At 48.2% G+C, this 14,265-nt stretch overlaps 1 protein-coding gene across 1 annotated transcript in view; it reads left to right on the forward strand.

The window, feature by feature from the left end:
• Positions 1–14,265, forward strand: part of dnah9 (dynein, axonemal, heavy chain 9) — a 125,355-nt gene that overhangs the window by 90,457 nt on the left and 20,633 nt on the right. The window contains exons 11-13 of the mRNA XM_038790289.1: positions 955–1,079; positions 1,196–1,391; positions 1,519–1,623. Of these exons, the coding sequence (XP_038646217.1) occupies positions 955–1,079; positions 1,196–1,391; positions 1,519–1,623 (426 nt within the window). The remainder of the gene's footprint in view (positions 1–954; positions 1,080–1,195; positions 1,392–1,518; positions 1,624–14,265) is intronic.

Here is a 14,265-nt window from a genome sequence, read left to right on the forward strand (position 1 = left end):
ATTACTATGCTAATGGCTTGTAGTATCAGTTCTGTCTGGGATCTGCAAGTTCCAATCCACAGGCAAACCTTGCGCCTGCTTGTTTTCCTAGTACTGTCGAATTTTCCCTGTACTCTTTGCGAATGTCCATTTTGGAATCGGGACGTGGCCACCCCAGGTGGCTACACTTAGCCTCTCTTTTCTCCTGGCCCTCCTCTCAGCCAGCTGAGCTTTCCATTTACCCTCGCCTCTTCCAATGCAGCACGGTAGCACAGTGGTTAGCACAGTTGCTTCACAGCTCCAGGGTCCTAGGTTCGATTCTCGGTTTGGGTCACTGCCTGTGTAGAATCTGCATGTTCTCCCGTTGTCTGCGTGGGTTTCCTCTGGGTGCTCTGGTTTCCTCCCACAGTCCAAAGATGTGCAGGTTAGGTGGATTGGCTATGCTAAATTGCCCTTGGTGTCGAAAAAGGTTAAGTGGCGTTACTAGGTAACAGGGATAGGTTTGAAGTGTGGGCTTAAGTGGGGTGCTCTTTCCAAGAGCCAGTGCAGACTTGATGGGCCGAATGGCCTCCTTCTGCACTGGAAATTCTATGATTCTATGAATGCCCTTACAAACAGTTAGCCTCAGAGGTCGCAGTTGTTGACAACTGTCTCCAGCTGTTTAAGTGTCAAAAACCGTCAGCATTGAATTTGTGACCACTAACGATCTGCTGCTACTTGCCAACATATGTTCAAGCCATGAAGACTAAAATGTCCCAATAGCTGAATTTAACATTTTAACACAGGAAAATACTGAAGGATTGATTGATTAAAAATTCTGCATTTACAAATTGGAAAAAAATGACTTAGAATTTACTAATTTTTTTTGTCTGTAATTTTTCAATTAATAAAAACATACTTTTAACAGATATTTGATCTCATGTCAGTTTAATTGTTTTTGGTGATTACATATCTGTTGATATATACTTTCTGCAGGTGAAGAGGAATTATGGAGTATTGCATAAGAATATGCCAATGATAGCAGGCAAACTGAAGTGGTCCCAAGAGCTTCGTGAAAGAATCTTGAGTCAGAGGAATCAATTTGAACACATTAATCATCTGTAAGTATAGCTTTAACTAGAGAACTTGTTTCGTGCAAAATATTACTCAAATTATAGTTGTTATTTATAATTATAGCTTTTAAAATAACTTGTTTGTATATATGGCATTGTTCTAGAAGCTTACAAACAAAGGAAGCAAACCTAGTTTTCCAAAAATGTGACCGAATGTTAACTTTGATTGATCACCATGATGAAGAAGTCTACACGTTGTGGGTAGAAAGTCTAGATGCTCTTTGTCAGGAGAACTTGAATCAGCCATTTCTAAAATGGAACAAAGATTCTGGTTTATACTTTGTGAACTTTAGCTCTGAGGTAAGATATTTTTCTCCTTTTTGGGGGCTTAAAATGGTAACGTGATCGAACCATAGTTACAATATGGATATTGCGTATTATGTAAGAAAAGCTTTCCTTGAATCACATTGTAATTATTTTCACTCAGCTTTCATCTGTGCTTCGTGAGGTCAAATACCTTGAGTTGTTAAAAGGATTTATCATCTCGGATGTGGCATTAAATTTGTACTCAAAAAGAGAAATTCTTCAGATGGTAAATATATGAATACTTGTTCTGGATACACATATATGCAGTTGCTTTGTGTGACAGATATGTTAGCACTGATATATTATTGAAATTCTAAATGGTTTCTCAGCATTTTTAAAATGTTTGACATGTTTAAAATTTAGTAAACTAGTTGACACAACATGCAGCTAGGTTTGTAGGAAAGGGTCCTTGTGTAATTTGTGCGAAACTACCATAATGAAATGTTCTTCTGAGTTACCTTCTCCAAACAAACTATAGTTAGCAAAATAACGTTTTCCTTTCGCAACGTCACTGTTCCTACATTTCTCATCATTTCCTATCTCAATTCATATGTATTTCTTCCTGCCCCATACATGATAATGCACAGTCAGTGTTACAAGGGACAAACATCCCAAAGAATCGTTGTGACTTGATTACACAAAATTGAAACTTGAGTAATACATTAAACTCATCTTATTCCCAATATATTTCTGCCTTAATAGGTGGAGGCCATATAATTAAATAAACGTTCAGGATTGTTCCCCATTCGCATTTCTCGCTTCACATTCTTTCATTGTATTGCTCTTTTAATGCAACACAGTAGTTTTCAACATTGAAGCTTAATGAAGACTGATCAATCAGTCGTGGTATTCTACTGAAGCATGCTGACTAGAATATTTGTGTTCCAGCAGCTGTTCAGTCAGCTGTAATGTTGAAAACTGCTGTGCTGGTTAAACTGGTGAGTGAAGCAGAAGGAATGGGGTCAGCTGTTTGTTTAAAACTGTTTCTAGCTAGGGATTGTAGCTCAAGATGGTAACTTCTTAATTTACTGAAATGATCTGTAAAACATGGGGAGCCATAACGGAAGGATTTCTGCTCAGAGATTTAATTCACTTAAGTGAATATCAGGAAAGCGAATCACTCACTTAGGAGGGCTTAATTATGTATACAAAGTGCTTTTTCCTGTAAGAAATATAAAGCAGAGGCAATGAAAATTTGGATTCCAGGTTTGTGTCATGCGTTTCTAACTTGCAACAGCCATTTGAATTCAGAAACTGTTGCAAATTGGACGAATCACAAACTCTACCACATCATGGAAACTGTAATAATTCCAGGAGGCACAGAATGAAAGGCCAAATTTGTTTATTTTAAACTGAAAATAAAGCCGCTATCGCAGCACACAAAAGAAATGTTGAAGCCCAGGACTATCGGAAACTGCCGGGCCGGGTCTGGGAGCTACATTTAAACGTCTGGCTAACGGTTCCAGCTGGGTGGGTCTCTGCCTGCTCACTACAGAAATCGTATTCTACAAAACCCACGGGGAGATCGATCAGCAATTTCCCCATGGTCCTCCTGAGGGTTATCACATCTCTCCCCCTCAATCTGAATCATCCCCTTCACTCCCACGGTGATGAGGCCTCTTTCGTCGCTTGGCACAAGGCATCACATCAGTGGCAGATGGAACCAGATTGGTGGCATATAATAGACTGGAGATTGTCGCTTCCTTGAAGGGCCAGAGGCAGAAGCTCATCTTCTGTGCTGACGTCCGGTGGAGGATTAATTTCCTCCATCTCAATTTCGGACTCTGAATCTTCTTCATCGGGGGAACGACCATAAGCTGAGTCCGCTTCCTGCAGATAGTTGCAATGGACGTCAAGGGTGTTGTCTCTGCTGAAATGGTCTCCGCTGGAATGGGTTCCCAGCTTATCAGGTGGTCCAGGTATTTTGTTATGGCCTTCCCTCGGACTTTGACTTTATAAGAAACCAGACCAGTCTTTTCCAAGCACAGCTCCTGAGATCCATTGGGAGTCATCTCCAAATTTCTGCACATGGACTGCATCTCCTGTTCTGAAGGTCCTTACCCCCCACCCCCTCCAGCATTTAGGGAAACAGCAGGCTGAGCCTGGTGTGCAGTTGATGTCCCATTAACAATTCCACTGGTGCGACTCCTGTTATTGTGTGCGGTACGTTCTGTAATTAAATTAAACCGGGTCAATTTCATACCCAAGGAACTAGCAGGCAGTTTCTTTATTCCGGTTTTGAATATTGAATTGCCCGTTCAACCAGGTCATTAGATGATAGATTGTATGACCCCATTTGGATGTATTTAATGCCATTCAACTTCACGCATGTTTGAAATTCTCCACTGGTAAAGGGAGTACCATTATCAGATCCGAGGACTTCTGGTAGGCCGTAGGTACAGAAACTTTGCCGGAGATTTTCTATTGTTGCCTGAGAAGTCTTGAAGGATATACAATGTACTCTAACCATTTTGAGTGGGTGTCAACCATAATACGGAATATTAATCCCAAGAGCGGACCAGCGAAGCCCACGTACACCCATACCCATGGTTTATCCTGCCCATTCAAATGGGTGCAAAGTGGCCAAAGGTGGGGGCTTCTGATTCTCCTGGCATAAGGAGTAACTGCTTCACTAGATTCTCGATGTCTGTATCGGACCATGTCTTTAACCCGGATCTCTGATTTGGGGGCTTCGAGTCCCTCCACGCTAGCAATATCCGTCTTCGGGCTACCAAGGAGGCAAAGGCCAAGACATCAGCCTCTTTCGCCCCCTGGACTCCCGGATCTTCCGACACTCCAAAAATCGCCACCTCCGGACTCGGCATCACCCTTGTTTTTAGCACCGTGGACATGACCTCTGCAAATCCCTGCCAGAATCCCCTAAGCTTCTGACATGCCCAGAACACATGGACATGGTTTGCTGGCCCTCCCGCACAACTCGCGCACCTGCCCTCAATCCCAAACAACTTGCTCATCCGGCCCACCATCATGTGTGCCCGGTTAACGACCTTGAATTGTATTAGGCTGAGACTGGCACATGATGAGGACGTGTTGACTCTGCTCAAAGCATCCACCCACAAACCCGCCTCTTATCTTCCCCTCCAGCTCCTCTCCCCATTTGCACTTTAGCTCCTCTATCTGAGTTCGCTCCGACTCCATGAGCTCTTTATAGATATTTAAAACCTCCCCTCTCCCACCCCCATTCTAGAAACTACCCTGTCCTGTGTCCCCCGTGACAGTAGGAGCGGAAAGGTCAAAACCTGCCTTGGCAAAAAATCCCGTGTCTGAAGATATCTAAATGCATTCCCTCCCGGCAATTCAAATTTCTCCTGTAAATCCTCCAAACAGTGGAAGCTCCCATCTATGAATAAATCTCCCATCCTCTCGATCCCTGCTCTCTGCCATCTCCGAAACCCTCCATCTAGCGTGCCCAGAATAAACCGATGATTGTTACAAATTGGAGCCCAGACTGATGCTCCCTCCACTCTCATTTGCTTCCTCCACTGACTCTTAGGGCCATCACTACCACAGGGCTTGTGGAATATCGGGCCGGCCAGAACGGTAGAGATGCCGTTATCAATGCTCCCAGACTTGTGTCCTTCAACGATGCCGCCTCCCCTCGCTCCCACACACCCTCACCGCCCCCCCCCCCCCCCCCCCCCCCCAACCCCCCCCACCCCCCACTCCCTAATCATGGCTATGTTTGCCGCCCAGTATTAGTAGTGGCTAAACTTCGGCAGCGCCAACCCACCCTCCCTCCGACTACGCTCCAGCAGCACTTTCTTCACTCGCGGGGTTTTACCCACCCACACTAAACCAGAAATCACCTTATTTACCCATTTAAAAAAGGCCTTTGGGATTATGATGGGGAGACACTGGAAAACTATCAGAAATCTCGGGAGGACCAACCCTCTCCGCCAGTGACAGCGGGAGCATGCCCCACCTTCGAAGGTCCTCCTTCATTTGATCCGCTAAGCGGGTCAAATTCAGTTTGTGTAACAGCTCCCATTCTTGTGCCACCTGGATTTCCAAATAGCAGAAGCTCCCTCCCACCACTCTGAACGGCAGCTCTCCCAGTCTCCTCTCCGGCCCCCTTGCCTGGATTGCAAAGATCTCACTTTTCCCCATATTCAATTTGTACCCCGAAAACCAGCCAAATTTCCCTCGGCATAATCTCCCCCACCCCCCAGACCAACCCCGTCCAGTCCCTTGATGCTCTTAGCACCATCACCAGTGGCTCTATGACCAAAGCAAACAGCAGCGGGGAGAGGAGACATTCTTGCCTTGTACCTCGCTGCAGTTTAAAATAAGCCGCCGTCTGCCGATTCGTTCGTACACTCGCCACCGGTGCCTGGTACAACAACTGAACCTAATAAATGAAGCTCCGCCGAAACCCAAACCATCCTAATACCTCCCACAAATAGTTCCACTCCACCCGGTTGAAGGCTTTTTCTGCATCTACCGTGACTACTACCTCCACATCCCTTCCCTCTTGAGGGCATCATGATCACTTTTAAAAAAAAATGTTTTTTTATTGAGTTTTCATATTTTATATCCAACAAATTACAAACTATTAGATAAAAAAAACACGCAAAAATTAACATGTATATTTACAGGTAAGCATCTTCATAATAACAACTTTGGCCGCCCCCTTTAGTCGGCATACATATTTTACATTCCCCAATATGGCCGAGGCACATGTTTATAGGCAATTATTTACAGTTTGGTTTTGGGCCTTAGCTAGCCATCAAACCCCCATAACGAACCCGTAGCCCCCCCCCGGCTACCTTCCCCCAATTCCCGTCCGTTTTCCCCTGATTCTTGGCCACCCGACTATTCTTACATTTCTACACAAATTTTTATAGAATGTACAGTGCAGAAGGAGGCCATTTGGCCCATCGAGTCTGCACCGGCTCTTGGAAAGAGCACCCTACCCAAGATCCACACTATCCCCATAACCCAGTCCAACACTAAGGGCAATTTTGGACACCAAGGGCAATTTATCATGGCCAATCCACCTAACCTGCACATCTTTGGACTGTGGGAGGAAACCGGAGCACCCGGAGGAAACCCACGCACACACGGAGAGAATGTTCAGACTCCGCAGACAGTGACCCAAGCCGGAATCGAACCTGGGACCCTGGAGCTGTGAAGCAATTGTGCTAACCACAATGCTACTGTGCTGCCAAAAGTTGTAAGTTGCCACCCAGGTTGATAGGGTTGTGAAGAAGGCCTATGGTGTGTTGGCCTTTATTGGTAGAGGGATTGAGTTCCGGAGCCATGAGGTCATGTTGCAGTTGTACAAAACTCTAGTACGGCCGCATTTGGAGTATTGCGTACAGTTCTGGTCGCCCCATTATAGGAAGGACGTGGAAGCTTTGGAACGGGTGCAGAGGAGATTTACCAGGATGTTGCCTGGTATGGAGGGAAAATCTTATGAGGAAAGGCTGATGGACTTGAGGTTGTTTTCGTTAGAGAGAAGAAGGTTAAGAGGTGACTTAATAGAGGCATACAAAATGATCAGAGGGTTAGATAGGGTGGACAGCGAAAGCCTTCTCCCGCGGATGGGGGTGACTAGCACGAGGGGACATAGCCTTAAATTGAGGGGTAATAGATATAGGACAGAGGTCAGAGGTGGGTTTTTTACGCAAAGAGTGGTGAGGCCGTGGAATGCCCTACCTGCAACAGTAGTGAACTCGCCAAGATTGAGGGCATTTAAAAGTTTATTGGATAAGCATATGGATGATAAGGGCATAGTGTAGGTTAGATGGCCTTTAGTTTTTTTTCCATGTCGGTGCAACATCGAGGGCCGAAGGGCCTGTACTGCGCTGTATCGTTCTATGTTCTATGTTCTTCCTCTTGTTCGTTGGCCACAAACAGGTCCCGGAACAATTGCATGAATGGCTCCCACGTTCTGTGGAAGCCGTCGTCTGACCCTCGGATGGTGAATTTGATTTTCTCCATTTGAAGAGATTCCGAGAGGTCGGACAGCCAGTCTGCAGCTCTGGGCGGTGCTGCTGACCGCCAGCCAAACAGGATTCTACGGCGGGCGATCAGGGAGGCAAAGGCAAGGGCGTCCGCCCTCCTCCCCAGGAATAGATCTGGCTGGTCTGAAACCCCGAAGACCGCCACTATCGGGCATGGCTCCACCCTCACCCCCACCACTTTGGACATAGCCTCGAAGAAGGCTGTCCAGTACTCCACAAGTCTGGGGCAAGACCAGAACATGTGGGTGTGGTTGACCGGGCCTCTTTGGCACCGTTCACATCTGTCCTCCACCTCCGGGAAGAACCTACTCATACGGTTTCTTGTTAAGTGGGCTCTATGTACCACCTTTAGTTGCGTCAGGCTGAGCCTTGTGCACGTGGAGGTGGAGTTGACCCTATGCAGTGCTTCGCTCCAGAGTCCCCACCCTATCTCAATCCCCAGGTCGTCCTCCCATTTCATTCTTGTTGCGTCCAGTACGGTGCCGTCCCTTTCTACCAGTCGATCATACATGTCGCTACAGTTCCCTTTCTCTAGGATACTTGCGTCCAGTAGGTCTTCCAGTAGTGTCTGTCGTGGCGGTTATGGGTACGTCCTTGTCTCCTTTCGTAGGACGTTTTTGAGCTGCAGGTACTGTAGCTCGTTCCCCCCGGCTAGCCGAAATTTCTCTGTCAGTTCGTCCAGTGTTGCGATCCTGTCGTCCGTGTATAGGTCCCTGACTGTCAGTGTCCCCCCCGTCCTGCCTCATCATGATCACATTTAAGAGCCTTCTAACATTGACCGTTAGCTCCCTGCCCTTAACAAACCCGTCTAGTCGTCCCCTATCACCTCTGGGAAAGCATCTTATATCCTTGAGGCCAAGATTTTAGCCAATAGTTTGGCATCGACATTCAATAGAGAGATTTGCCTGTATGACCCCCATAGCTCTGGGTCCTTCTCCCGCTTCAGGATCAGTGAGATCGAGGCCTGTGACATTGTTGGGGGAAGGACCGCCCACTCCCAACCCCTCCACTACCTTTTCCTCCACCTTGGGAAATGTCAACTCTCCCAAAAACTGCCTCATCCCCTCCACCCCAGCTGGGAGTTCCGACTCATACAGCTTGTAAAATTCCTTAAACACCCCGTTCACCCCTGCTGGATCCGAGACCAAGCTCCCCCCTCTGTCCTTCTCTCTTCCTATCTCCCTGACCGTTGCCCTTTTCTTTAGCTGGTGTGCAAGCATCCTACTGGCCTTCTTTCCATACTCGTATATCACCCCCCTCGCCTTCCTCAACTGCTCCGCCGCTTTCCCTGTAGACAACAGACCAAACTCCATCTGTAGGTTCTGCCGCTCCTTCAATAACCCTGCCTCAGGGGCCTCCGAATATCTCCTGTCTACCTGGAGTGTTTCCCCAACCAACCTATCTATCTCTACTCGCTCCACCTTCTCCCTATGGGCCCGTATCAATATTAGCTCCCCCCTAACCACTGCCTTCAGCGTTTCCCAAACCGTTGCTGCCGAAACTATCCCCAAATCATTTATTTCCAGATAGTTCTGGATGGACTTCCTCACGTATCCGCGCACCCCTTTGTCCGCTGACAGTCCTACGTCCAATCTCCATTGCGGGCGCTGACCCCTCTCCTTGCTCACCTAATGTGGGGCATGGTCTGCCACAGCAATCGCCTAATACTTGGTATCAACCACCCCTGCCAGTAAAGCCCTGTTCAGGATAATGACAAATTGATACGGGAATATACTTTGTGGACATGGGATAAGAAAGAAAACTCCTTCGCTCTTGGCCATCTGAACCTCCATGGGTGTCGTCGTCTCCCCCCCCCCCCCCCCCCCCCCCCCAACCTGCTCCATGAACCCCTTTAATGCCATTGCTTACACCCTCCCTGTCTTTGACCTCGACCGGTCCAACCCTGGATCCATAACAGTATTAAAGCCCCCACCATGGTCAGCTTATGCGTGTCAAGGTCCGGGATCTTCCTTAACACCCGTCTCATAAACTCCGCGTCGTCCCAGTTTGGTGCGTAAATATCCACGGACACCACCATCACCCCCTCCAGTTTCCCCCTCACCATGATATACCTACATCCGCAACTATATTCCCTGCCCCAAATGACCCCTGCTTATTGATCAGGAGCACTACCCCCCCCTAGTCTTAGAATCCAACCCCGAGTGAAACACTTGCCCGACACACCCCTTCCTCAATCTGGTCTGATCTATTACCCTCAGGTGTGTCTCCTGCATCATTGCCACGTCCGCCCTCAATCCCCTCAAATGCGCGAACACACGAGCCCTCTCTTAACCGGTCCATTCAGCCCTCTAACGTTCCATGTTATCAGCCTGGCCGGGAGGCATCCCGCCACCCTCCAGCTCGCGACCTGCGCCTCTGCAGATCCACCCTTGGGCACCCACCATCCTTGACCTCCCATTTGTCTCCCAACAACAATCCCTCCCTTGTCAGCAGAGCAATCTCCCCCCTCCCCCCCATTAACAGCAGAGTAATCCCAACCCCCCTGAACAAAGTTATCACCTACTCACCCCCCACTGCGTTTCCATGAGCTAGCCCGCCCAGCTAGCCTGGTAGCTCCCGCCCATGGCGTCAAACATCCTACCCATTATTGTTTCTCCCCCCCCCCCCCCCCCCCCCCCCCCCCCACCAACTCGAACATATATATTCAAAACAGCACAGTCCCCAACAAACACAGCGAAGAAAAAGAACCCACCAACCAGCCCCCCACAAGAACCAAGTTGATTTACGGAACTGAGCAATGGCCCTAAAATTGGTACAGAACTCACACCATGTACAGTTCAAAACAAAAATAACTTTTACAGAATCGATACAGCATTACCTGCCCCCAGAGTGCTGTGCCTTCAGTCACCTGCCAGTCTTTTGTCTTAAACAAAGTTCATCGCCTCGTCCGGCGATCCAAAATAATGCTCCTGACCTTCATAGGTGACCCACAAACGAGCTGGATGTAGCATTCCAAAGTTCACCCCCTTCTTGAAGAGGGCCGATTTTACTCTATTAAATCCCGCTCTCCTGTTGGCCAGTTTTGCACCCAGGTCCTAGTAGATGCGCAGCTCGCTCTTTTCCCACTTGTCTGCTTGGCCCATCGCAAAATCTGTTCCTTATCCAGGAACCGGTGCATTCGCACCACCATCGCCCTCAGCACTCATTCACACGCGGCTTCCTCACATGCGCTCTTTCCACTTCCAAGGGTCGAGCAAACCCCCCATCACCCATTAACCTTTCAAGCATACTCGCCACTTATGCCCTTGCGTTGATCCCTCGCTGCCCCGGGAGGCTGACAATCCTCAAGTTCTGTCTACGGGACCTATTCTCCAGGTCCTTCACCTTCTCCCGCAGCCTTTTCTGGTGGTCCCTCACCAGCCCCACCGCCACCTCCAGCGCGGTTAGCTGGTCCTCGTGCTTGGTCACCTTCTCCTCCATCTTCTGAATCGCCAGTCCATGGGCGTCTAGTCTCTGGTCTGTGGGCGTCTAGTCTCTGTTCTACCTGATCGATTGATGCCTTGATCAGGTCTACACCTTCCTTCTTTTACTTGGCGAAACTCTCCTGAATGAATTTCACCAACTGTGCCGTTGACCACTGGGCCGCCAAGCCAGGATCCTGCACCTCCGCCATGTTTTCCTGTGCTGTAGGTTCTCTACGTGCCTTCTTTGCTCGGCTATTTCTTTTTATAAAACCACTTCTGTTCCACGTCTCCATATACTGATGGGGATTCCTCTTCACTGTGCACCCGCCACCGATTTTTCCAATAAAATTCCAAAAAAGCCGGGAGGAAAGATCAAAAAGTTCCGACACAAGCGGGAGCTATCAAATAAGCGACCTCCTACTCCATGGCCGCCACCGTAAGTCGATGATGCCGTTTTCTTCACTCTTCTTTTGGCGTTTAGTGAGGAAAGGGTTCATGTCATCTGTGGGGTGTCATGGTTTCTGCCACTGACTATCATATGGTGAATTTTATCAGTGTGGAATGTTTCTGTGTCCACGCTTGAATCTGCTTCATGGATACTGGCAAGGTGTCCAGGAAGTTCAAGGTCTTGAGGACTTCTTCCAATGCCATCAGAGGGGCCAAACTTGTGGGCAGTGGGAAGTGACACAGGGCATCCGCATTGGCAGATGTTTTCTTTCTTATCCCATGTCTACAACAAGGGGCTGAAATTTGCGCTACTGTCCATCTGTGGATGACCTACGAAGGCCGGGAATTGTACTTTGGATCGGTGAGGAGGCGGTAAAATTTGTCAGAGACAATGGACTGGCAGGAGAAGGTGGACCTTGAACTTTGGTGGGGATGCGGTTATGATGTTACGGTTAATTTAGGTTTGGGGCCATTTCTTTCATTTTTGGCTTCAGGATTGTTTTTTCTCTTTTGTTAAGAGATGGGTGGCTGATCTCTTTGTTTGGGTTTGGGGGGGGATTTTTTTTGGTTGTTTTCACTAATGTTCGAGCGGGGGGGGCAGGGAATCAGTGGGGGCAGTGAGCAAAGTGGGGGGGCTAGCGCCGGCAATGGAGGCTGGATGTGGGACTTTTAGCGGAGGAAGAGGTGTGTGAGCGGGTGAGGAAGGCCATCCAGGGGCATGTTGAGATTAATGACACGGGGGAGGTTTCGGCAGGTACAGTTTGGGGGCCACTGAAAGCAGTTATCGGGGTGGGGTGGGGGGGGGGGGGGGGGGAGTTTATTTCAATTTGGGCACACAGAGAGAAGGTGGAGCGGTTGGAGACAGAAAGGCGATGAGGAATTCTGCAGGTGAACAGGAGATATGCAGAGGCCCCGGAGGAAGGGCTGTTAAAGGAACACCAGAGGCTGCAAATGGGGTTTGGGCTATTAACCACGGGTGAGGCGGTTGCGCAGTTGCGAAGGGTGAGAGGGGCGGTATACGAGTACGGGGAAAAAGCGAGCAGGATGTTAGCGCCCCTGTTGAGAAAGCAGGAGGTGGCGAGAGAAATTAGGAAAGTGAAGGACATAGGAGGGAACACGGTCTTGGACCAGGCGGGGTGAATGGGGTGATCAGGGAGTTTTACAGTAAATTGTCTACTTTGGAACCCCAGCCAGGGAAGAGGGGATGAGGAGGTTTCTGGGAGGGCTGGAGTTCCCGAAGGTTGATGAAGGTGGAGGGCTTGGGCTTGTAGAAGTCGTAGAGGGGTGGAGGCGATGCAAGCGGGTAAGGCCCTGGGACCGGATGGGTACCCGGTAGAATTAGAACAGACAACATAGAATATAGAACAGCACAGCACAGTACAGACCCTTCGGCCCACGATGTTGTGCCGACCATTTATCCTAATCTAAGATCAACCAAACCTATACCCCATCAATTTACTGCTGTCCATATGCCTGTCCAAGAGTTGCTTAAATGTCCCTAATGACTCTGACTCCACCACCTCCGCTGGCAGTGCATTCCATGCATCCACCACTCTCTGTGTAAAGAACCTACCTCTGACATCTCCCCTATGCCTTCCTCCAATCACTTTAAAATTATGTCCCCTCATGACTGCCATTTCTGCCCTGGTGAAAAGTCTCTGGCTATCCACTCTATCCATGCCTCTCATCACCTTGTACACCTCTGTCAAGTCACCTCTCTTCTTTCTTCGCTCCAGTGATAAAAGACCTAGCTCCGTCAACCTTTCTTCATAAGACATGCTCTCCAGTCCAGGCAGCATCCTGATAAATCTCCTCTGTACCCTCTCCAAAGCATCCACATACTTCCTATAATGAGGCGACCAGAACGGACACAATATTCCAAGTGTGATCTAACCAGGGTTTTATAAAGCTGCAGCAAAACCTTGCGGCTCTTAAACTCAATCCCCCTGTTAATGAAAGCCAACACACCAGATGCCTTCTTAACAACCCTATCAACCTGTATGGCAACTTTGAGGGATCTATGTACGTGGACCCCAAAATCCCTCTGTTCCTCCACACTTCCCATAATTCTGCCTTTAACCCTGTATTCAGCATTCAAATTCAACCTTCAAAATAAATCACTTCACATTTATCAAGGTTGAACTCCATCTGCCACTTCCCAGCCCAGCTCTGCATCCTGTCAATGTCCTGTTGTAACCTTCAACAGCCCTCGTCACTATCTACAGCTCCACCAACCTTTGTGTCATTGGCAAACTTACTAACCCACCCTTCCACTTCCTCATCCAAGTCATTTGTAAAAAAACACAAAGAGCAGAGGTCCCAGAACAGATCCCTGCAGGACACCACTGTTCACCGACCTCCAGACGGAATATTTTCCATTCACTATCACTCGCTGTCTTCTTTCGGCCAGCCAATTTTATATCCAGACAGCCAAATTTCCCTGTATCCCATACCCCCTAACTTTCTGAATGAGCCTACCATGGGGAACTTGTCAAATGCCTTACTGAAACCCATATACACCACATCCACTGCCCGACCTTCATCAATGTGTCTCATCACATCCTCAAAGAATTTAATGAGGCTTGTGAGGCATGGCCTGCCCCTCGCAAAGCCATGCTGACTATCTTTAATCAAACTATGTTTTTCTACGTAATCATAAATCTTATCTAGCTCTTGGCCGTCTTAACCTCCATGGGTCTACCCACCCCCCCATCTGCTCCAACTTTGGTCAATAAACGGGTGGCGTTTGAAGTGGGAAATAAAGTGGCAGACTATCTTTAGCTTCCAAACCAAATGTCTAAAATCACTTTTTCGATCCTCAACCCTTTTCTTAACTATGAGTTGGTGCCTATGTTCACGACGACTTCTGGTTGCTCCCCATCGGGGCTTCTTCTATCTGGCAGAAGATACAAAAGCCTGAGAACACGCACAAACAGACTCAGAACACCTTCTTCCCCGCTGTTACCAGATTCCTAAACGACCCTCTTATGGACTGACATCATTAACATT

Source organism: Scyliorhinus canicula, chromosome 2, assembly GCF_902713615.1.
Source record: "Scyliorhinus canicula chromosome 2, sScyCan1.1, whole genome shotgun sequence".
NCBI lineage: Eukaryota > Metazoa > Chordata > Chondrichthyes > Carcharhiniformes > Scyliorhinidae > Scyliorhinus > Scyliorhinus canicula.